Here is a 23,404-nt window from a genome sequence, read left to right as displayed (position 1 = left end):
AAAGGAAATAATATGAATATTATTATTATTTATTACTTTATTTCATTATCTGATATTCTTCCAAAGTATTTTGAAGATCTTACTCTTCTGATCCAATTTTATTTAATTATGATTTCCTTTGCTAACAAAATAAGATTGTAAAGGTAAGAGAGGAAATAAGACTATGCTACTAGATTTTTGTGGTCAAAAGCCAAGAAACTGAGTACACATAATTTTACCCCTTTGCCCTTTGGTATTATTGTTCCTGTTAAAAAGGAAAATCAGGCAAAACATGAAACAGTACAATGTGATAGATAATGTGAAGGTTACAGTGACAAGACACTGGGGAGCAGACAAAAGATCTATAACAGTGTTTCCTTTCTTTTATGATTAGCTGTATAAACCAGAACTTATTTTTTAAACTTTGTTTATTAACATCAATGGACCAGGTTATATAATCCCTCCATTTAAGGAAGTAAGTGTGCATTGAAATATATAAAATATTTTAAAATCATTAAAAAATGTTACAGAGTTTATATATTTCTCAGAACAGTGGTTAAATAATTTTGTAGATTGCTGTAAAAGATTCTGAATTTGAAGTGCTATCTGTACAGTTGAAATGTCAGAAATTGAAAAGATTTCCACCAGATCCAGTGAATCTCCTCTCAGCTTGTGGATTTAATGAAGTCTTGCTTTTAGGGAACAAAATTAGTTCTTTATGGGCATTCCATGGATTTGAGAAAAGCCCCTGAAAACAGGATATGTTGACAGGGCCCCAAAGTAGTGTCTAAAGTTGATTTGAAATTTGAGTTTAGCTGCCAGTAACCTGTTTTTACTCTAACTTACTTTATTTGAAATGAAGTAAGCAATTTAAGTCTATAATAAGTTGACAAACTGTGGCCTGCAGGCCAAATCTGACCTGCCACTTGTTTTTATGTGACCTAATAGCCAAGAATGGTTTTTTCATTTTAAAATGGTTGACAAAATTCAAAAGGATATTATTTTGTGGCATGTGAAAATTACATGGAATTCACATTTCAGCATCCATAAATAAAGTGTTATTGGAACACAGCCATGCTTATTCATTTACATGTTATCTGTGGCTGCTTTTGTACCACAACCACAGGGTTGCTTTGCTGTGACACAGATCATGTGGCCCACAACACCTAAAATATTCACTCTCTGGTCCTCAGAAAAGGGGTTTGCTGATCCTTGTTCTAGAATTGTGTAGTCTCCTCTCCCTTTAAGTTTGGCTTAGGATATGATCATGAGGAAATAGTTTTCTTTTTAATATATTTTCTTTTCTGAGAAATGTGCAAGTCAGTATTCAGTGGTGATGCAGTTTGCATAATGTTCCCAAATTTAATTTGTATATAATTCTACTGTCAAACTTACTGAATGATATAGATAAGTGGCTCTCAAAGTATGGTTTTCAGACCCTTGGGTATTCTGGAGATCTTTTTAGGGGTCCCCAGGGTAGAAATTATTTTTGCAATTGCCTAGGAACTTACTTGCCTTTTTCACTGTGTTGACATTTGCACTCATGATGCAAAAGCAACGATAGGTAAAACTGCTTTGCCTGAACATGAATCAGGACAGTGACACCAGACTGTAGTTATGCCAGTGCTGATTTTACCTAAGAATGACCTTGATAAAGCAGTAAAAACTATTAATTTTTTATCAAATCTTGACCCTTTGGTACATGTCTTTTTTATATTCTGTGTGATAAAGTGGGAGATTACATAAAACATATCTGCCTAACTGAATTGCCATGGTTGTCTTGAGGAAAAGCACTTGTTTGAGCCGTGAACTAGCAGCTTTTCTCTTGGGACACCATTTTTGCTTGAAAGAACAATTGACAGACAAACTGTCATTATTCAGACTTGGGTATTTGGCAAATTGTTTTTCAAACGCAAACAAAATGAGCTGAGACTTTAAGGAAAACAGCTGACAGTGTTTGATGCCATTGATAAAATTTGAATTTTCAATGCCAAATTAGAATCTTGGAGAACCTTTTTTTACTCTTTTTTTAAAGTAATCTTTACATCTAATGTGGGGTTTGAACTCACGACCTTGAGGTCAAGAGTTATATGCTCTACCAACTGAGCCAGCCAGATGCCTGAATTTTGGAGAACTTGTATCTGCTACTTTGAGCTTGACAGTTCCTCAAGACCTAAAGAATATTCTATTGAGATTGGTGGTGATAGTAACAAATGTGATTTGTCACTATAACTCAGGAACCAGTACTTTCAAAATGTCCAATGTGTGATGTGACAAACTCATGCATTGATAAAAGAGCCATTCAGTGGGCAAGACAGACCAATGGATTTGGATGTAATGGAAAGAAATTTCATTGACAAGAATTTACATTCTACATGGCAACTAAGCTTTAAGAAACTACCACTTGGGGCACCTGAGTGGCTCACTGGGTTGGGCTCCCGACTTCAGCTTAGGTCATGATCTCACGGTTCCTGGGTTCGAGCCCTGCGTCGGGCTCTGTGCTGACAGCTAGCTTAGAGCCTGGAGCCTATTTCAGATTCTGTGTCTCCCTCTCTCTCTGACCCTCCCTTGCTCATGCTGTCTCTCTCTCTCTCAGAAAAAAAAGAAAAAAAGTTAAAAAAACAAAAGAAACTACCACTTGTCAAGTTTTGGGATAGTAGTAAATAACAATATCCACAGTATTTGAAAAGGCTACTAAGATACTCACCCCATTTTCAACTACATACCTATGTGAGATTTCCCTCAAATCTTGTAACCAGAACAGCATCCGACAGTAGATTGAGTGCAAAATCATAATATGAGAATCTAGTCACCTTCAATTAAAAAGATTTGCACAAATATAAAACACTGTCACTATTGTCACTAAATACTTTTTTTGTTTTGGATAATATAGTTATTTTTAATAAAAATTGTGTTAACATGTAATGAACTTTAATGTTTAATTAAAAAGTTTTTAGTCTATTTTAATATCAACGTTGGTAGATATTTGCAGGTACAATGCACAAAAAGAAAAATTTTTTGAGGTTGTCAATTATTTTAGGAATGTAAAGGGAGGTCCTAACACCAGAAAGTTTCATAAGTGTTGTACATCATGCTCATTTACCATGAAGTCAGTTCTGTGAAATGGGAGAAAGAACGTTCATTGCTAAATATTTCAGTACCACCTATTAATCATTTTCTTTCAAAAAACTAAGAGGTGAATACAAAAGCTTGTGGAAAGAATGAAACAAAAATTTCTAAAAATTTAGTTTTTAAAACACGCACGTGTGTGTGCCCCCCCATCCCCCACGTAGTGTTACATTTTCCAGATATGGATTATCTAAAAGCATACCTCTGAGGGTGCATTGTAGAATAGTTAAATAATCATTACATAATTGCTATAATAGTTGTAATTGAATGATAGTCTATTGTGCTTTACATGCATGAATTATATTCCTCACTTAAAGTCCTGTGTAAGTAAATTAAGTGTTTTGGTCTTGCTCACATGGTAAGCTTTAAGAGCTGGATTCAGGCACTTGTTTTTGTCTTACCCTGAGGCTCTTATTCTTTTTTCTTTATTATAATGCTGTTTAAAAGGTCTCTTTCTTTTGACAAGACTAGATAAAGACTTGTCTTCAGTTTTAGTTTGATAATTAAGGCAAAGGAGCTTGTCTTCTAGAGTGACAGAGAATGCAGAAGTGAATTCAGTTAAGCTAAAACAAATGGCCAGGCACTGATCTCCATCAGGCAATGACAGCCTTCCTAATCGACTCAGCTAGTATGAACAAATTAATAGGCAGCATGATTTGTATTTTTGGATGATTCTTAATTTAATATCATTTATATTATGATCATATTTCTAGGTTTCTCCAGTGACAGTGATTTGATATCTCTTACTGTGGACGTGGATTCTCTTGCTGAGTTAGATGATGGAATGGCTTCCAATCAAAACTCTCCCATTAGAACTTTTGGTCTCAATCTTTCTTCGGATCCTTCATCATTAGGGGCCGTTGCTTCTGACAGCGAACAGAACAAAACAGAAGAAGAAAGGGAAAGTCGTAGCCTCTTTCCTGGCAGTTTAAAGTCCAAGCTTGGCAAGAGAGATTATTTGGAGAAAGCTGGAGAATTAATAAAGCTGGCTTTAAAAAAGGAAGAAGAAGATGACTATGAAGCTGCCTCTGATTTTTATAGGAAAGGAGTCGATTTACTCCTAGAAGGTGTTCAAGGTACAATTTTATCTGTATTAATATGTTTTGGAATGTTCTTATGTTGGTATCTGGAAAGAAAGTGTATACATGTAACTGTATCTTATGTATAATCCTATGTCCAAACAAGACTGAAAATGAGAAATTACTGAAGATTAAATGATCTAAATTTGGGGATGCCTGGGTGGCTCAGTCAGTTAAGTGTCTGACTCTTGATTTCGGTTCAGGTCATTATCTCACAGTTTGTGAGATCGAGCCCCGTGTTGGGCTCTGTGCTGACTCTGTGGAGTAAGCTTCGAATTCTCTCCCTCTCCTTTCTCTCTGCCCCACCACACTCATGCTCCCCCCTCCCCAATAAATAAATAAGCATTAAAAAAGATGTAAATTGGGGTATTAACTTAGTTACATGAAGGGAGTGCAGTATCAGTTACTTAATGCTCTACTTGAATCAATTAACCAACAAAAACAGTATTAAAAACACTCAAATCTCCATGCCTCTTGTATGAATAATAATGTTTTTTCTGACATGGCCACTGTTCGTCAGCCTTCACCTCTTACAGGAGTATTCACAGAGTTTTAGTGCATTTATTCCTGCTGGCCTGAAGAGAGGAGATGAAATGTAAAGGTTCTTGGATTTACCCACTGTTATTTTCTTTCTTAGTTGCCATAAATTCTCAGGTAATTACTGGGGGTGATTTGGGACATTTAGAGATGAATGTTTCTAATGTCTGTAAGTAGAACTTAACCTTTTTTTGTTAAGCCTAAGATTTTTTTAGTCATTTGCCTTTTGCATATAAGAAACAGAGTAAAGCATACCACAGTTAGTTACATGGCATTCTGGACACAAAAGTCAAAGGTTGATAAGACCTTCTTCCAATAGTTTTCTTTCTAAAAAATCATCATTTCTTACTGTTGTTCTGTGATCTTTGACTTGTTAGAACCATTCCAATTACCCTAGTCTCCTGTAGCATGTACTTGTAACTTGTAACCTCACCACACTTGGTGTCCTGTCCTCCAGAAGTGGTCTGTTTTATGAGAGTTTAAAACAATTTTTTCTTAATGTTTATTTATTTTTGAGAGAGAGACAGAGGGCAAGCTGGGAAGGGGCAGAGAGAGAGGGAGACACAGAATCTGAAGCAGACTCCAGGCTCTGAGCTGTCAGCATAGAGCCCAGTGAGGGGCTCAAACTCATAACGGCAAGATCATGACCTAGGTTGAAGTCGGACGCTCAACCAACTGAGCTACCCAGGCGCCCCTGTTTTATGAGAGTTTAAACTTTCAGTCTTCCAATGTGGTATAGGATGAATACTTGGCTGCATGGACCGGAAGAGGGAGTGTGTCGAGTGGCATCAGCGCTTCTTAACCAGAGTTTTCACTAATTCGCTTCTTTTTAGCCTTTACTCTCATTTCCGAGCTACCCAGTGCTATGAGTTTACAAACTTCTGGGGAGATTTACAGTGTCATAGAAGTCAGGCAGCTTTCTTGAGCTTCTTAAGTCAATAACCACTCATCCATCTGTTTTTGAGCTTGTAAAATGTTGTTGCTGCAATCTTCTCTCTTAGTCTCTTTGTCCTTGGGGGCTTGTGCCTTAAAAATAATTCTTTTACTGCCATGTTAATAGAGTTACAGGAGGGGCCATTTCTCCTGGTTGACTGATAATATCATTTTGATACAAATTTTTGTTTCTCTTTTTAAATATTTTTTAAGGTTTATTTATTTATTTTGAGAGAGAGAGAAAGAGCGTGAGCCAGGGTGGGGGGGGGGCAGAGAGAGAGAGAGAGAGAGAGAGAGAGAGAGAGAGAGAGAATCCCAAGCAGGCTCCACAGAGTCAGTGGAGAACCTGACACGGGGCTCGAATTCATAAAACTGAGATCGGGACCTGAGTCGAAATCAAGAGTCAGATGCTCAACCCACTGAACCACCCAGGTGCCCCACAAATTTTTGTTTTTCAAGTAGTGTCATCATTAGTTGGGGTTTCTTGTTTGCTGTTAGAGCATTCTGGTCTTTGAAGATCCCTACATTTTCTTCTTTGTCTTAACTCCCATTTTTGATTGGGAGTTTAAAGTCAGGATGAGTTGCAATTAGTTCTGATACTTTTCCTTTTTTTGGATAATTTTGTGCTGAAAAAATCACTAGTGTTTAATTGACATAACAGCAGTGTGATCTTTTGCTGTCTAAAGTTATTTGCATTTAAACTTAGAGCACTTCATAGTATGACCACTTGATGGCGCCAGAAAAATAAAAATCTTGACTTAAGAATGAGAATTATGGATGCATATCCGCAAATAACAAAAAATATCATTTAGTTACTTTGTGATTATTATGGTGAATTATTTCTCACTAGAACTTGATACTAAATATAGTAGACTTCTATCTTCAGGAATGTTATGACCTAAACACGTTTTTCCTATTTATCATAGGCCCGTCTTTCTGAAACCAGGATAGATACCTGTTCCTGCCCTGAACTGGTTTTTGTTGTTAATGTGCCATCAGAATTAAAAAATGATACCTGACTAATGGCTTTTTAGTCTTTTTTGGTTTATTAGTAATCCAAATTTGTATTCATACAGACTGTGGGAACCATAATCACAGAATTCGAATAATTTTTAACCAATATGTAAAATAACCTTTATTTTAGTCCTTGTGGTTATACTTTTAACTATGTGTTAAATGTAACTTCAGAGCAGTGCTTCAGCTACCTCCTAACAGACACATGGACATAATTGGTTTAAAAAAAATTCTCCCTAGTTTTACTGAGATGTAATTGACATATAACATTATACTAAAGGTATACAAAGTAATGATTTGATATATGTATGTATTGTGAAATGATTACCATAAGTTTAGTTAATATCTTTTCCCTCACATAGTTAATAGTTTTTATTTCTTATGATGAGAGTTTTTAAGATCTACTTTTTTAGCAACTTTACGTGATACAGTATTTTTAACTATAGTCACCATGTTGTACATTAGGTCCACAGAGTTTATTAATTTTAGAAATGGAAGTTCCTATCCTTTGGCCACCTTTGCCCACTTTACCCACCCCCAACCCCTGCTCAAATTTGGTAACCACTAATCTTCTGTTTCTATAAGTTTGGTTGTTTTTAGTTTCTATACATAAATGAGATCATATAGTATTTGTTTCTCTTTCTGACATATTTCACTTAGCATAATGACTTCAAGGTCCATTCATGTCATTAATAAGATTTCTTTTAATGCTGAATAATAATTCCTCTGTGTGTGTGTGTGTGTGTGTGTGTGTGTGTGTGTGTGTGTGTGTGTCTTGACTATCGTAAATAATGCTGCAATGGACATGGACGCTATCTCTTTGAGACAGTGATTTTGTTTCCTTCAGACATGTACCTAGAAATGGAATTTCTGGAACATATGGTAGTTCTATTTTTAGTTTTTTGAGGAATCTTCATACTGTTTTCTATAATGGCTGCACCAATTTTAATGTTCCTACCAGCAGTGTCTAAGAGTTCCCTTTTCTCCACATCCTTGTCAACACTTGTTATCTGTTGTCATAAAAAAATTTTTTTTTTAGTGTTTATTTATTTTTGGGAGAGAGAGAGAGAGAGACTGAGTGCAAATGGGGGAGGGCTAGAGAGAGAGAGAGAGGAAGACACAGAATCCGAAGCAGGCTCCAGGCCCCGAGCTGTCAGCACAGAGCCCGATGCAGGTTTCGAACCCACAAACTGCGAGATCATGACCTGGGCTGAAGTCAGACGCTTAACTGAGCCACCCAGGTGCCCCTGTTGTCTTTTTGATGATAGACATTCTAACAGATTTGAGGTAATATTGAATTATGGTTTTGATTTGGAGTTCCCTGATGTTGTATGATGTTAAATAACTTTTCATGTACTTGCTTGGCATTTTTATGTCTTGTTTGAGAAAATATCTTCTTAATTCCTTTACTCATTTTTTGATCATATTGATTAAGAGTTTTTTGATATTAAATTATGTTTTCTTTATAAATTTCTTATCACGTGATTTGCAAATATTTTTTCCCATTTGGTAGATTGAATTTTCATTTTGTTGATGGTTTCCTTTGCTGTGTAGAATATCTGTAGTTTGATGTAGTCTTGCTTGTTTATTTTTTCTTTTGCTGTCAAATGGAAAAAAATCATGCCAGGAAAGCTTACCTCCCTGTTTTTATCTAGGATTTTATGTTTTCAGATTTTATGTCCAAGTCTTTAATCTGTTTAATCTGGGTTATGTGTAAATTATGTGTGTATGGTGTAAAATAGGGGTCTGGTGTTATTATTATTGTTTATTTTTTTGCATGAGGCTGTTCATTTTTGTCAGTACCTTTTAGTAAAGAGACTGTCTTGTCTCTAGTTTATATTTTTGGCTCCTTGTCATAAATTAACTGACTCTGTGTATGTGGTTTTATTTCTGGGATCTCTATTTTGTCCCATTGATCTGTGTGTCCAGTACCACACTGTTTTGATCACCATAGCTTTGTAATATAATCTGAAATAAGGAAATGCTTTGTTCTTTATTCACAGGATTGCTTTGGCTATTTAGGGTTTTTGTGGTTCCATACAAATTTTAGGATTGCTTTTTTCTACTTATGTGAAAAATGTCTTTGGAATTTTAATAGGGATTGCATTGAATTTATTGATTTCACTGGGTAGTATGGACATTTTAACAGCACTAATACTTTCAATCCATGAGCATGGAATATCTTTCCATATATTTTTGTCTTCAATTTTTTTCAGCAATGATTTGTAACAGATTTCATCTGTTATTAGTTCTAACAGTTTTTGATGGAGTCTTCAGGGTTTTCTGTATATAATACGATGCCGTCTGCAGATAGAGACAGTTTTAGTTCTTCCTTTCTGGTTTGGATGCCTTTTTATTTCTTTTTCTTGTCTGATTGCTTTGGCTAGGACTTCTAGTACTATGTTGAATCATATGTGTGTGTATACACACGCACACATGCACACACACACCTTTTTTAAGTGTTTATTTTTGACAGAGAGAGAGAGAGAGAGAGAGAGAGAGAGAGAAAGCAGGGTAGGGGCAGAGAGAGAGGGAAACACAGAATCTGAAGCAGGCTCCTGGCTCCGAGCTGTCAGCACAGAGCCTGATGCAGGGCTCGAACTCAGGAACTGTGAGATCATGGCCTGAGCCAAAGTCAGATGTTCAACTGAATAAGCCATCCAGGTGCCCCTGGTACTATGTTGAATCTAGTGGTGAGAGTGGGCATCCTTGTCTTCTTCTTGATCTTAGAGGAAACACTGAGTTCATCACCATTGAGTGTGATGTTGAGTATGATGGATTTATTCTTTAAATTTTTGGGAAATTAGGGGATCTAGCTTGTGAGCTAACTTGATATTTATGAGTAGAAAAGATATTTTCTTAGGGAAAGTTTATTTTAGTGTAGTAAAACTGTTACTGAAACATCACTATAACCAGTAATACCTATGAATCATTTAAATTTAACTCTTGCTATAAGAATGGTTACCTGTTGAGAAAAAAAAAGAAAATAGAATTGGTATTGGTAACCTTGGTTTGGTTTAATACACTCTATAATAAAATCATGATTTCTGGATATGACAATCCAGAGAAAATGATCTTTCAGAGCTAAGTAGGAGTGCTGCTTTATGTAGGGGTACTTATGATTTGGCAAATTTTGTTGTTCTAAATACTAACTATTCATCCTAACTATTCATCCTAAAGGAGTTTATCTGGGTTGTTTGTAGATCTGATAAAGATGGCTTGATGTTTTTCTTACTTAACTAGTGTTTGCACAGCTGAGACTAGAGGCAGAACACAATAGCAGCAGTTCTGTTTGTCCATCCCACAAAGAAGCACACCCTGATAGTGGTAACTTTGAATTCTCCTTTTGAACCTAATGATTCATTTATTTCCTCAATCTAGGAATGGCTCCTGAAATTCAGGTACTTTCTATTTTTTCTAACTCATGAGGTCTTTATGTATTTAAAACAGAAAATACAAAAATCAAGAATGAAGGAATCAACTCAAAGAGAATGTTTCTAGTAAATATCCTTTCACTTCTGTCTTGTTTATATATATTTCTACAGTGGCCTGATAGGATTAATCTATATATTCGGAGGGTTTATTAGAATAATTGTGAGAATGTAGAGTGGCAAATGGATGACATAAAAGTATTAATAAAATATTGAAATAATAATAATAAATCATCTGCTACATGCCTGTCACTGTATAAGGGATTTTTCTTAGCATTACTTTTAACCCTCAGAACAAGCCTATAAGCTGAACTATGGTGGGTCTTACTGGGCTTTGTCTAAGGACACTAAAATTTAGAGGGTGCAAACATTTAATGTAATGATTCTAAAAGCTTGGCACCTAGTTAGCAAGAATAATTATTTAAAACAGGAAGCTTCCAGATGGCGAGCATTGTTAGTAACACCCATCTGTGGGCTACATTATGAATTACAGAGTTGATTTGAGAACTGGTTTTGTTTAGTTTGTTCTAGGTGCCAAAATTGCTGGTTTATTGTGTTTGTAAGGTAGATCCTGTAATCCCCATTTTATAGGTGGAGAAAACTAAGACTTACATAACGTAAGCTATTTGTTCAACACTGCAAGCCACTGAGTTTCAGCTAAGATTTAAATCTAGGTCTTTCTAAGTTTAAATCTTATCTTCTTTTTTGCTGTGCCATGTTACTTTTCATATGTTTCTCCCCTAATTAGAGTAGCTTTTAGAAATGGAGAAGAAACAAATCTTCTTCTTCTTTTTTTTATTTTTTCTTTTTCTTTTTGGTCAGTTTGTTTATTTTGAGAGAGAGGGAGTGAGAACAGGAAGGAGAGCGAGAATTGCAAGCTGACTCCATGCTGTCAACCCAAAACCTGATGCTGGGCTTGAACTCACTGTGAGATCATGACCTGAGCTGAAACCGAGTTGGGTGCTTGACCTACTGAGCTGCCCAAGGACCCCAAAAGTATCAAATCTTTTTCAACTTTTTTCTTATATTCATTCTTTTTTCCTTCTACCCATTTGTTTGCTCATTCAGCCATCTATCCATCCAGTTGAGCATTCAACAAACTTTTATTAGTACTATGTACTAGGTATTGTGATAGTGAGTATAAATAGTTTTTTAATAAAAATGTAGAATTGAATGATGGGCCTTCAAAATAGATTCTCTTCTCTTTGTTTCTGCTTAAATCTACTGCATACATTATAAATCTCACATTGAACAACATACCTGGATGTTGTTGCTCAGTTTCCTTTGATAATCTTGTTGATATTTTTGACCTGTGAGACTATTTCTGATGTAACTACTCAGCTAAGAGATGCAAACAGTCTTCTGCAATTTTCATCCTAATAAATGGCATAATAAGTGATACAAAGCCATTTTTCTTAGTTTACCCCAGCCCTGGGTACATGTATGCTAGACTCTCAGAGATAATCCAGACTTATTTAAAAAACCGTGACCTAGTGTGCTGGACTACTACATCTTTCTGGGCCTCTTACTGGGTCTTGACTACTCTTTTTCTCTTTCCCTAATGAGGACTAGAATTCCTTGGGAGACTGCAAACCCATGTATATTTCTAGGTTTCCTTTGAATCACTTAGACTAGTTCAGAATTGTTGGGTTGGTTCTAGAACATGTCCAGACCCTATGAAGGTGGTTAGTCTCTCTGCGTTCATAATGATATATACTGAAATACTGTAAAAGGCAATTTTGGCCATTGATTTATTCCTTTGAATAACAGTTATTCAAATATTAAGAAACCCAAAGTATAAACTTGTTTGATTTAGAATGAATGGGTATGGGTGCCAGGGTGCCTCAGTTGGTTTAGTGTCCAACTTTGGCTCAGGTCATGATCTGACAGTTCAGGAGTGCAAGCCCCGCATCGGGGTCTGTGCTGACAGCTCAGAGCCCAGAGCCTGCCTCAGATTCTGTGTCTCCCCTTCTCTCTGCCCTTCCCCCGTTTATGCTCTGTCTCTCTCTGTCTTTCAAAAATAAACAAATACTGAAAAATTTTAGAGTGGATGGATATATGAGAAAGGTAGTAGTAAGTTTATGTTTGACAAAGGGAAACAAGTCACATGATTACTTGTTGCTGAATTTCACAAATGAAAATGTATAACTTTAAAAATAGTAGCACCTGGATGGCTCAGTTGGTTAAGTGTCTGACTCTTGATTTCGGCTCAGGTCATGATCCTCAGGGTCCTGAGGATTGGGCCTGCACTGAGTTTTGCACTGGTCATGGAGCCTGCTTAAGATTCTCTCTGCCTTTACTGCTTACACGCATGCTTTCTCTCTTTCTCTCTCTCTCAAAAAAAATTATTTGGCTTGTTTATTGTGTTTGTTAACTCTGAGGATACTGTGAAAATATTGTCTAACTCTTTAGACGGTTACCCTTAGGGATTGCCCATTTCACTACAAAATATGGTATAGTGTAAGGCTAACAACACCAAAGGCTAAATTTTTAATAGGGAATGGTGGAGTAATCATATTGTTTCCTAATGCATTTGCTCCTAGCTGTTTTGATATATGATCTTCTTTAAGAACTTTGTTCTTTTACAATATTGATTGTTTTGAGTCCCCTTACAGCTCTATATAAATTTGAAAATGACCTTTAAAAAAATGAGCGGTAATTGACATTTTATTTATTTTTTAATATTTTTCTTTGTCTCTTTTGTATTTGTTGTTGTTTTTTTTTAAAATCAGCTTTTCTGTTTCTGCAAAAAAAGGCTGTAGGAATTTTGATAGGGATTGCGCTAAATCTGTAAATAAATTTGAGTAGTATTGCCATCTTAAAAATAAGTTTTCTAATCCATGAACACAGGATGTATTTCCATTTATTCAGATACTATTTTTTACATAATTTTCTTAATGTTAGTTTATTTTTGGGAGAAAGACAGAACATGAGTAGGGGGAAGGGCAGAGAGAGAGGGAGATACAGAATCTGAAGCTGGCTCCAGGCTCTGAGCTGTCAGCACAGAGCTTAGCACGGAGCTTGAACTCATGGACCATGAGATCATGACCTGAGTTGGAGTCAGACGCTTAACTGACTGAGCCACCCAGGCACCCCTATTCAGATGTTCTTTAATTGTCTCCAGCAATGTTTTATAATTTTCAGTGTGTGTGTGTTTTACCTTCTTGGTTAAATCTGTTCCTAGTTACTCTTTTGAATACTATTGTAATTGGAGTTGTTTCATAGATTTTCTTTTTGGATTGTTCATTCTTGGTGGGTATATGCAACTGATTTTTGTGTTTTTATCTTGTATGTGGCTATTTGCTAAATTCGCTTATTATTATCTCTAGTAGGGTTTTTCGTGGATTCTTTCAGATTTCTGTAGGATTATGTTTATCTGTGCATAGATGTAGTTTTAGTTGTTCTTTTTCAATTTGGATGCCTTTTTATCTCTTCTTGCCTAATGTTCTGGTTAGGGCTTCCAGTGAAATGTTCAGTAGCATTGGGAAAGTGGGCATCCTTGTCTTGTTCTGGATCTTAGGGGGAAAGCTTTCTGTCTTATCATTGAGTATGATATGATGTCAGTTATTAGTTTTTCATAGATGCCCTCTATCATGTTGAAGAAGTTCCCTTCTGTTCCTTGTTTTCTGGATGGTTTAATATGAAAGAATGGTAGATTCTGTCAAATGCATTTTCTGCTTCAATTAAAATGATCATGTGTTTTTTCTCTTCTTTATTCTGTTAATGTGATATATTACATTGATTTTTTGTTTGTTTATTTTTGAGGGGGGGACAGGGAGAGAGCAAGTGAGATAGGAGCAGAGAGAGAGAGGGACAGAGGATCTGAAGCAAGCTCCATGCTGACAGCAGTGAGCCCAGTGTGGGACTGAACTTATGAACCATGCATAAGATCATGGCCCGAGCCGAAGTAGGTTGCTCAACTGACTGAGCCACCCAGGCACCCCACATTGATTTTCTTTACACTGAACCACCTTTGCATTCCTGGAATAAATCTCACTTGCCACAGAGATTTTTATCTTATATTTAAACCTAATTATGCCTTTTAGTATCTCTTGATGTTCATCATTGTAATATATAATATAGTTGGAGAAGAAGGACTGCTTATTGAAGTATGAACCTAATTGTCCATCTTAATGTATAAATCACAGTCTTTTCAAAGAGCAGTGGTGAGGAAGTTTAGAATTTTTTGGGAAAGTTTTCTACCGCCTTTTCTGTTTTAAAATAAAATATTATAGGGGCATTTGGGTGGCTCAGTCAGTTGAGTGTTGACTCTTGGTCTGGCTCAGATCATGATCTTGTAGTTCGTGAGTTTAAGCCCCACATTGGGCTCTGCAATGCAGAGCCTGCTTGGGATTCTCTTTTCCTCTCTCTGCCCCTCCCCTGCTCGTGCACTCTGGCTCTCTCTCTCTCAAAATAAATTTAAAAACTTAAAAAAAATTGTAATTCAATAAATTGCCTTATTAGCTGAGGCATTTTTAGATCTTTTATTCTTTTAATTTTTTTTTTAACGTATATTTATTTTTCAGAGACACAGTGTGAGTGGGGGAGGGCCAGAGAGAAAAGGAGACACAGAATCTGAAGGAGGCTCCAGGCTCTTAGCTCTCAGCACAGAGCCCGATGTGGGACTTGGAGCTGTGAGATCATGGCCTAAGCTGAAGTTGGATGCTCAACCAACTGTGTCACCCAGGCACCCCAAGACATTTTTAGATCTTAACTGTTTTGAAACTGGCCAGAAAAAAGCATTTTAAAACAGGAAAAGAAAATCTGATTTTAAAAATAGAGATTTGAAACTATTTATATGCACCACCTATTCTGTTTTCCTGTTCCAATCACCCATCATTACTGGTTTTTTTTTTTCTTTCTTTAGTTATCTAGGAAGTGTTTGTAACCCTGATCCTCAGTGTGATGGTATTTGCAGGTGGGGCCTTTGGGAGACGATTAGGCCATGATGACTCTGCCCTCATGATGGGATTAGGGCCCACAGAGACCTCAGAGAGCCCCTTTGCTTGTTTTACCATGTGAGGACATAGTGAGAAGACAGCCATCAATGAGTAGGGAAGCTACTTCTTACCAGATATCAGATCTACTGGAGTCTTGTTCTCAAACTTTGAACCTCTGAAATTGTGAGAAATAAATTTCTGTTTATAAGCTCCCAGTCCCTGATATTCTTTTCTGGTAGCCAGAATGAACTAAGAGAAGACTTTTGATTGTCTGGTTGGATGGTCACAAATGAAGAGAGTTGCTTTTAAATTATCTTATAGTTAGATCAGTCCTTCTTTCAGATCTTGTGTTATACTGGACTGTTTTGGTTACAGGACACAAAACCCATTCAGGGAAACTCACATAGAAACTCACAGAAGTATTTTAGCCCATATGAATGAGTGGTTCTGTATCACTAGATTCAGGTGTTCAAGAAGTATCACCTGGTCTCTATGTCTGTTTGCTTATCTTTATACATGGCCTGCACTTTGAAACCCTTTCTCTGGTTTGCTTTTATCTCCAGGTGGTGTGAAAGATAACCCCTCAGCTGCTCTAGGTTTACAGAGGCTTTTTCCTCTGAGTCCTAGAGGAAGAGGGTGTTTCCCCTAACTGGAGTCAAAAACATGGGTCACATGCCTTATTTTCTAGCTAGGAAATGACCTAATTCGGTAGAGGCTGTTTACTCATCCCTGAAAAGGTGGGCAGAGCTATCCCTGATGAACCACATGAACTGAGCAGAGTAGCCGTAGAATGTGAGGGGAGTGAACCCAAATGAGAAGGAGTTATGAGGCAGAAACAAAACAAATTAAAATGTCATCCTCTACTTACCCTTCCTGACCCCACTTATGCCTTCTTCCCCTGTCTGTTAAAAAAAATATATAGTTTATATGTTTTTCATATGTTTCTCAGACTTAAGACTCTGTAGGGAACAACCATGATACCTTTTCTTTTCTTTTCTTTTTTAACTTTTCATTGAATATATAGAAATGCACATAAGTACATAGCTTGATATATTTTCACACATGGAATACGCCCCTATGTTACTGGTTCCTGGATCAACAAGTAGAACTTGACCAGCACTTTTGAAGCTTCCTTATGTTTCTTTCTAGTTACTACCTCTTCAAAGGTGATGGCTGTCTTGATCTCTAACAGCACTGATTGCATGAAGTCTGCCTTTTTCCATTGTTATTTCTTGTGAGGTTGCGGTTCAGTTGATGTCCTCTTCTGTGCAGTTTCTTTTATGGACAAGGATGGAGGAGTAGCTGGTGTTTCTCTTTTGTTTTTATAGGCTCCTTATCTCTCTCCTCTCCTTTCCCTTATTCCCTGCACCCCTTTACTGCTCCCTAATGCCCTTTTCTTTATGTCTGATTCTTCCCCAGAAGAAAAGCTTTACCAAGGCTCTAACTTTTAGTTCCACTGACTTTCATCCAAGTCTTTCTTTGTAACCTGTGTTTTCAACTACCAAGTCCCAATCTCTGTTTTGTATTTTGACATTTTATTGGGCTTTCTCTTTCTGGGGGTGTGTTTATGCTTTGTTTTGTTTTTCTCCTGTTCTTTGGTTTAAGTCCTGTGTTCCTTGTCTACTTTTTAAAGGGGATCTCTTAAACTCTTTCTCCTCTACTTTCCACATTCACGGGCCTGCAATAGTGGGTCCCTTGGAGCTCTGTTATAATTTGGTTTCTTTCCCTATTTACAGGTAATCTGAAGGTCATGGTATTCTCACTTTTTTTTTTTTTGTATTCTTTTTTCTTAGTAATGCTGAAGGTGTGGGTCTTATGTGGTTTTATTTGCTCCCTCAGGTTTTTCATTTGTTTCCTGGTTTTGAGAGATTTTGTGGAGAAGATTTGAAATTGGGTAGCTGTCATTATCCTCCAGACTTGAGGTTTCTACACTAATTATTTTTTTGAATGTAACCTGGCATTCCTGAAATAACCTCACTTAGTTGCAATGTATCTTTTTTTTTTTTTATATATCACTGGGCTTGGTTGCTATAATTTATTCAAGATTTATGTGCTGTGTGTGTATGTGTTCATTTTTCATAGTTATTTTTTGTATCTATATACACGCACACACAAATATATGTATGTTACATTTATTTACTGAATTAAAAGTAAATTATAGACATCATAGTTTTAACCCTTATATAATAGATGTTTCTAGAAAATAAGGACATTCTTTTACATATCCACAATGCAAGTATCATACTTAAAAAATTTTCTTTAAGGTTTTTATTTATTTAAGCAATCTCTACACCCAGTGTGGGGATTGGACTCATGACTCCTGAGATTAAGAGTCGTATGCTGTTCTGACTGAGCCAACCAGCACCCCCATACTTTACAAATGTAAGAACAATTCTAAGGAAAGGATTTTAATAGCAAATTTAATTTCTCTAATATCCAGCTGTTAAAACTGGATATATTTCTTCTTTTATCAACTTACTGGTAAATTGTGTTTTTGAAAGAATTTGTTTTATACAAATGGTCAGATTAATTAATTGATTTTTCTCTGTTTTTCTTATTGAGATCTAATTAGCATATAACGTATTAGTTTTAGGCATATAACATAATGATTTGATATATTTATATCAAATATAAATATATATCAATATTTTTATATTTATATTTATATATTGCAAATGATCACAGTAAGTCTTGCTAACAATCGCCACATAGTTACAAATTTTTTCTTTGTGATGAGAGCTTTTAAGATATGTTCTCTTGAGGTGCTTGGGTAGCTCAGTCAGTTGGGGGTTCAACTTCAGCTCAGGTTATGATCTCATGGTTTCTGGGTTCCAACCGCATGTCAGGTTCTGTGCTAACAGCTCAGAACCTGGAGCCTGCTTTGGATTCTGTGTCTCTGGCTTTCTCTGCCCCTCTTCCACTTGCTCTCTCTCTGTCTCACAAAAATAAACATTAAAAAAACAGATATATTCTCTTTGCAACTTTCAAATATACAATACAGTATTATTAACTATAGTCACCATGCTGTGCATTACACCATGGGACTTGTGTAGTTTATAACTGGAAGTGGTTTGTACTTTTGACCCCTCTTCATCCATTTTGCCTACCTGCCATCCCCCTGCCTCTGACAACCAAAAGTCTTTTCTCTTGGCACAGAAACAGACACTCAGATGAATGGAACAGAATAGAGAACCCAGAAATGGACCCATAAACATATGGCCAACTCATCTTTGACAAAGCAGGGAAGAATATCCAATGGATTAAAGACAGTCTCTTCAGCAGTTGGTGCTGAGAAAACTGGACAGCGACAGAAAAATGAACCTGGATCACTTTCTTACACCATACAAAAATTAAACTCAAAATGGATGAAAGACCTAAATAAGATAAGGAAGATAGGAAGATAAGATAAGATAAGATAAGATAGGAAGTAAGATAGGAAGCCATCAGAATTCTAGAGGAGAAAGCAGGCAAAACCTCTTTGACCATGGCTGCAGCAACTTCTTACTCAGCAGGTCTCTGGAGGGGAAACCAAAGCAAAAATGAACTTTAGAGATCTCATCAAAATAAAAATTTCTGTACAGATGGAAATAATCAGCAAAACCAAAAGGCAACTGATGGAGTGAGAGAAAATATTTGCAAATGACATATCAGCTAATGGGTTAGTATCCAAAATCTATAACCCCCAAAAATGAATAATCCAGTAAAGAAATGGGCAGAAGACATGAATAGACACTTCTCCAAAGAAGGCATCCAGATGACAAACAGACACATGAAAAAATGCTCAACATCACTCATCATCAGGGAAATACAAATCAAAACCACAATGAGATACCATGTTACACTGTCAGATGGCTAACATTAACAGCTCAGGCAACAACAGATGTTGGTGAGGCTGCAGAGAAAGAGGATCTCTTTTGCACTGCTGGTAGGAATGCAAACTGGTACAGCCATTCTGGAAAATAATATATAAGGGTTAAAACTATGATGTCTCTAATTTACTTTTAATTCAGTAAATAAATGTAACGTGTGTGTGTGTGTGTGTGTGTGTGTCTGTGTATAGATACAAAAAAATAACTATGAAAAATGAACACATACACAGCACATAAATCTTGAATAAATTATAGCAGCCAAGCCCAGTGATATTAAAAAAAAAAAGAAACATTGCAACTAAGTGAGGTTATTTCAGGAATGCCAGGTTACATTCAAAAAAATAATTCGTGTAGAAACCTCAAGTCTGGAGGATAATGACAGCTACCCAATTTCAAATCTCCTCCACAAAATCTCTCAAAACCAGGAAACAAATGAAAAACCTGAGGGAGCAAATAAAACCACATAAGACCCATACCTTCAGCATTATTAAGAAAAAAGAATACAAAAAAAAAAAACCACACACACAAAAAAACATCGAACTATCCTCTGACCCAATAATTGCGCTGCTAGGTATTTACCCAAGAGATACAGGTGTGCTGTTTTGAAGGGACACGTGCACCCCACTGTTTATAGCAGTGTGGTCGACAGCAGCCAAAATATGGAAAGAGTCCATCAATGGATGAATGGATAAAGAAGATGTGGTGTGTGTATGTATATATATATATGTATATATACATACATACATATATATATACATACACACACATATATATATATCTATATGTAAGTATATATACATACACACACACACACACACACAGTGGAGTATTGCTTGGCAATCAAAAAGAATGAAATCTTGCCACCTGCAACTATGTGGCTAGAAGTGGAGGGCATTATGCTAAGTGAAATTATAGAAAGACAAATATCGTACGACTTCACTCATATGAAGAATAAGATACTAAGTAGATGAACATCAGGGAAGGGAAGCAAAAATAATATAAAAACAGGGAGAGAGATAAAACATAAGAGACTCTTAAATTATAGAGAACAAACAGAGGGTTGCTGGAGGGGTTGTGGGAGGGGGATGGGTTAAATGGGCAAGCAGCATTAAGGAATCTACTCCTGAAATCATTGTTGCACCATATGCTAACTAACTTGGATGTCAATTAAACAACAAATTAATTAAAAAATTTGAAGAAATAATAGTGTCAATAATAAGAGCCAATTGTTTATAATCATACTCTATCTAGGCACTTATGAGGCTCTGTCACGAGTTGTCTCGGATAATCCTCTCACTAACCTGCTAAGGCAGGTTTTATTATCTCTGGTCTCAGTGGGAAGATATAACATGGTAAAAAAAAGTTGATCCTTTCTAATACAAACTGTCTTAAATGCAGTCCTAATCAAAATAGGAAGATTATGATTCTGAGTTCCACTGTGAAAACAAGTTATCCACTATCTCTGTGCCTGTTTCCTCACATGCAAAATGGAAATAATAATTAAGTTCTTAGAATAAAATATTAAGGTAATTAACACACACACACAAAGTCTGTTCTCTGTAGCTATGTAAGTATGAACTTTTTTAAAAAAATGGATTGCATAAATGAAATGAAATCTACTGATAAAATATATTGTATAAATGAGATCATACAGTATTTATCTTTCTCTGTATAACTTACATCATTTAGCCTAATGCCTTCAGGGTTCATCCATGTTGTTGAAAATGGCAAGATTCCTTTTTTTTTTTTTAATGGCTGAATAATATTCCCGTGTGTGTGTGTGTGTGTGTGTGTGTGTTTGTACCACATTTTCTTTATCCATTCATCCATTGATGGGCACTTTGTTTCTATTTTTTTGCTATTGTAAACAATGCTGCAGGGAACATGGGGGTTGCAGATACTTTTTTTGTGTGTTTTTGTTTTCTTAAGAGAAATACCTCAAAGTGGAATTGCTGGAACTTACGGTAGTTGTTTTTAATTTTTTGAGGAACTTCCATACTGTTTTTCATAGTAGCTGTACCAATTTACATTCCCACCAACAGGGCACAAGGGTTTCCTGTTCTCTGCATCTTGCAAACCCCTGTTATCTCTTTTCTTTTTGAGACCAGTCATTCTAACAGGTGTGAGGTGATTCCTCATGGTGGTTTTGATGTGCATATCTCTGATTATTAACGATATGGCATCTTTTCATGTGTCTATTGGCCATCCGTATGTCTTTGGAAAAAATGTCTGTTTAGATTCTCTGCCCTTTTTCAATCCTTTTCTTTTTAATTGTTGTTATTGAGTTGGATGAGTACCTTAAGTATTTTGGATATGAATCCCTTATCAGGTATATGGTTTGCAAATTTTTTCTCCCATTTGGTAGGTTGCCTTTTCATTTTGTTGATGATTTCCTTTGCTGTGCAGAAGCTTCCTGGTTCGATGTCCCACTTGTTTATTTTTACTTTTGTTGCCTTTGCTTTTGGCATCATATCCTCAAATTTACTGATTGTAGAATTATTTATAGTATCTTTTTAATGTCTTTGGATCTTTCTTTTTTTTTAATTTTTATTTATTTCTAGGAGAGAGAGAGAGACAGCGTGAGCAGGGGAGGGTCAGAGAGAGAGGGAGACATAGACTCCGAAACAGGCTCCAGGCTCCGAGCTGGCAACCAGCACAGAGCCCAACGCGGGGCTCAAACCCACGAACCGCGAGATCATGACCCAAGCGAAAGCTGGACGCTTAACCGACTAAGCCACCCAGGCGCCCCTCTTTGGATCTTTCTTGATATTGGTGATTTGCTATATTAGTCATATTAAGGATTTACCAGTTTTATCAATTTATACCAGTGTTTATACTATTGGATGTTAGTTTTCTATTTGATGGATTTCTATTTATTTTTCTCCTACTTAACTTCAGGTCTGACTTTTATTTTGTTTATTTTTTTTAACATTTATCCATTTTTGAGAGACAGAGACACAGCATGAGTTGGGGAGGGGGAGAGAGAGAGAGATGGAGAGAGAGAGAGACAGAAAGAGACAGAATCCAAAGCTGACTCCAGGCTCTGAGCTGTCAGCACACGGGGCTCAAACTCACTGACTGTGAGATCATGACCAGAACCAAAGCTGACACTTAACCAACTGAGCCACCCAGACGCCCTGGTCTGACTTTTATTTTTTGAGTTAGGAGCTTACATCTTTGAGTTTTGGCCTTTTTTTCTATATATGTTTAAGATGATAAATTTCCCACTAAGTACTGCTTTAGCTATGTTCCATATATTTAGATATGTCATATCTTCATTATTATCAGTGCAAAATAGTTTTTATTTTGTTTTGATTTTTTCTTTGTCCCATAGTTTTCTATTACTGATGTAACAAATTACCACAATTTTATAACACATTATTTTATGGTTTTGTAGGTTAGAAATCTGAAATGAATCTTACTGAACTAAAATCAAGATATGGGCAAGACTGTATTCCTTTCCAGAGACTTTAGGGGAGAATCTGTTAACTTTGCCTTTTCCAGCCTCTAGAGGAGCCTGCATACCTTCCTCACTCTTCTAAGTCAGCAGTGTTCTATCTCTTTGACCATTCTTTCCTAGGAACTTTTCACTCTGATCCTCAGCAAGGAAAGGTTATCTGATTTTAAGGACCCATGTGATTTGGTTAGGCCTACTCTGATAATCCAGGACAATCGCCCTATCTTAAGATTCTTAACCTTAATGACATTTGTAAAGTCACTTTTAGCCAAGTAACAGTAATATATTTACAGGTTCTGGGGTTAGGACATGGCCATTTTTAGGGGCCCATTAGTCTGCTGCACCTGTGAATTACTTCTCAGTAATATACTTCTAAGCGTATTATTAGTATACTATTTAATTTTCTAGCAGTCGAGACTTTTCTAGTTATGTTTTTGTTACTGATTTATAGCTTAATTCCATGGTGTTCAAAGAACTTTGTCTGAATAACTTCAGTTTTTTTTAATTTGTTGAAGCTTTCTTTACGGTGAAGTCACCCTGCCTATTTAACCATTTTAAATAGCACCTTGAAATGGGAATGCTTACTACATTCCAAAAATTATTTGAGGGTCTCATGGTGCTTTGTATTACATGGGTATCATCTTTTGTTTATAGGACATTATCGTATAGTAGTCTCTGTGTTCTTTTAGGTAGTTAACCAATCCTTACAGAATAGTCATTCTGTATTAACAGAATAGTCAGTCATAGCTACTTATGATTAAATTGATTTTTGATCTGTATGAGATGTTTTTAAATTATTTTGTGACTAATGAAAGCATACCTACTTTTGTGAAAAGCTCACAAGTACAGTAATGTTATAAAATAATAATATTGATTAAGTCCAGGTCATTGATAACCCATTACCCTACAAAAGAAAAGTACACTATAGGACAATAGAACAAAGGTTTTGAGCACCTGGGACAAAGAAAAGCAGAGATTAGAAACAAAGAACTCCAAATTGAATATTTTGTTAACTGGTTTGGTTTGCAGGGAAAGG

The 23,404-nt window shown here is 36.2% G+C and overlaps 1 protein-coding gene across 4 annotated transcripts in view; it reads left to right on the top strand.

Moving 5' to 3' along the window:
- RPS6KC1 (ribosomal protein S6 kinase C1) overlaps window positions 1-23,404 on the top strand; it is a 180,827-nt gene that overhangs the window by 54,683 nt on the left and 102,740 nt on the right. For all 4 annotated transcript variants that reach the window (XM_039230102.1, XM_039230101.1, XM_039230104.1 and 1 more), the window contains exon 6: window positions 3,822-4,184. In XM_039230102.1, coding sequence (XP_039086033.1) covers window positions 3,822-4,184 — 363 coding nt within the window. The remainder of the gene's footprint in view (window positions 1-3,821; window positions 4,185-23,404) is intronic.

Source organism: Hyaena hyaena, unplaced genomic scaffold, assembly GCF_003009895.1.
Source record: "Hyaena hyaena isolate Hyena2069 unplaced genomic scaffold, ASM300989v1 scaffold_43, whole genome shotgun sequence".
In the NCBI taxonomy this organism is placed as follows: domain Eukaryota; kingdom Metazoa; phylum Chordata; class Mammalia; order Carnivora; family Hyaenidae; genus Hyaena; species Hyaena hyaena.
This window is presented reverse-complemented; position numbering and strand designations above follow the sequence as displayed.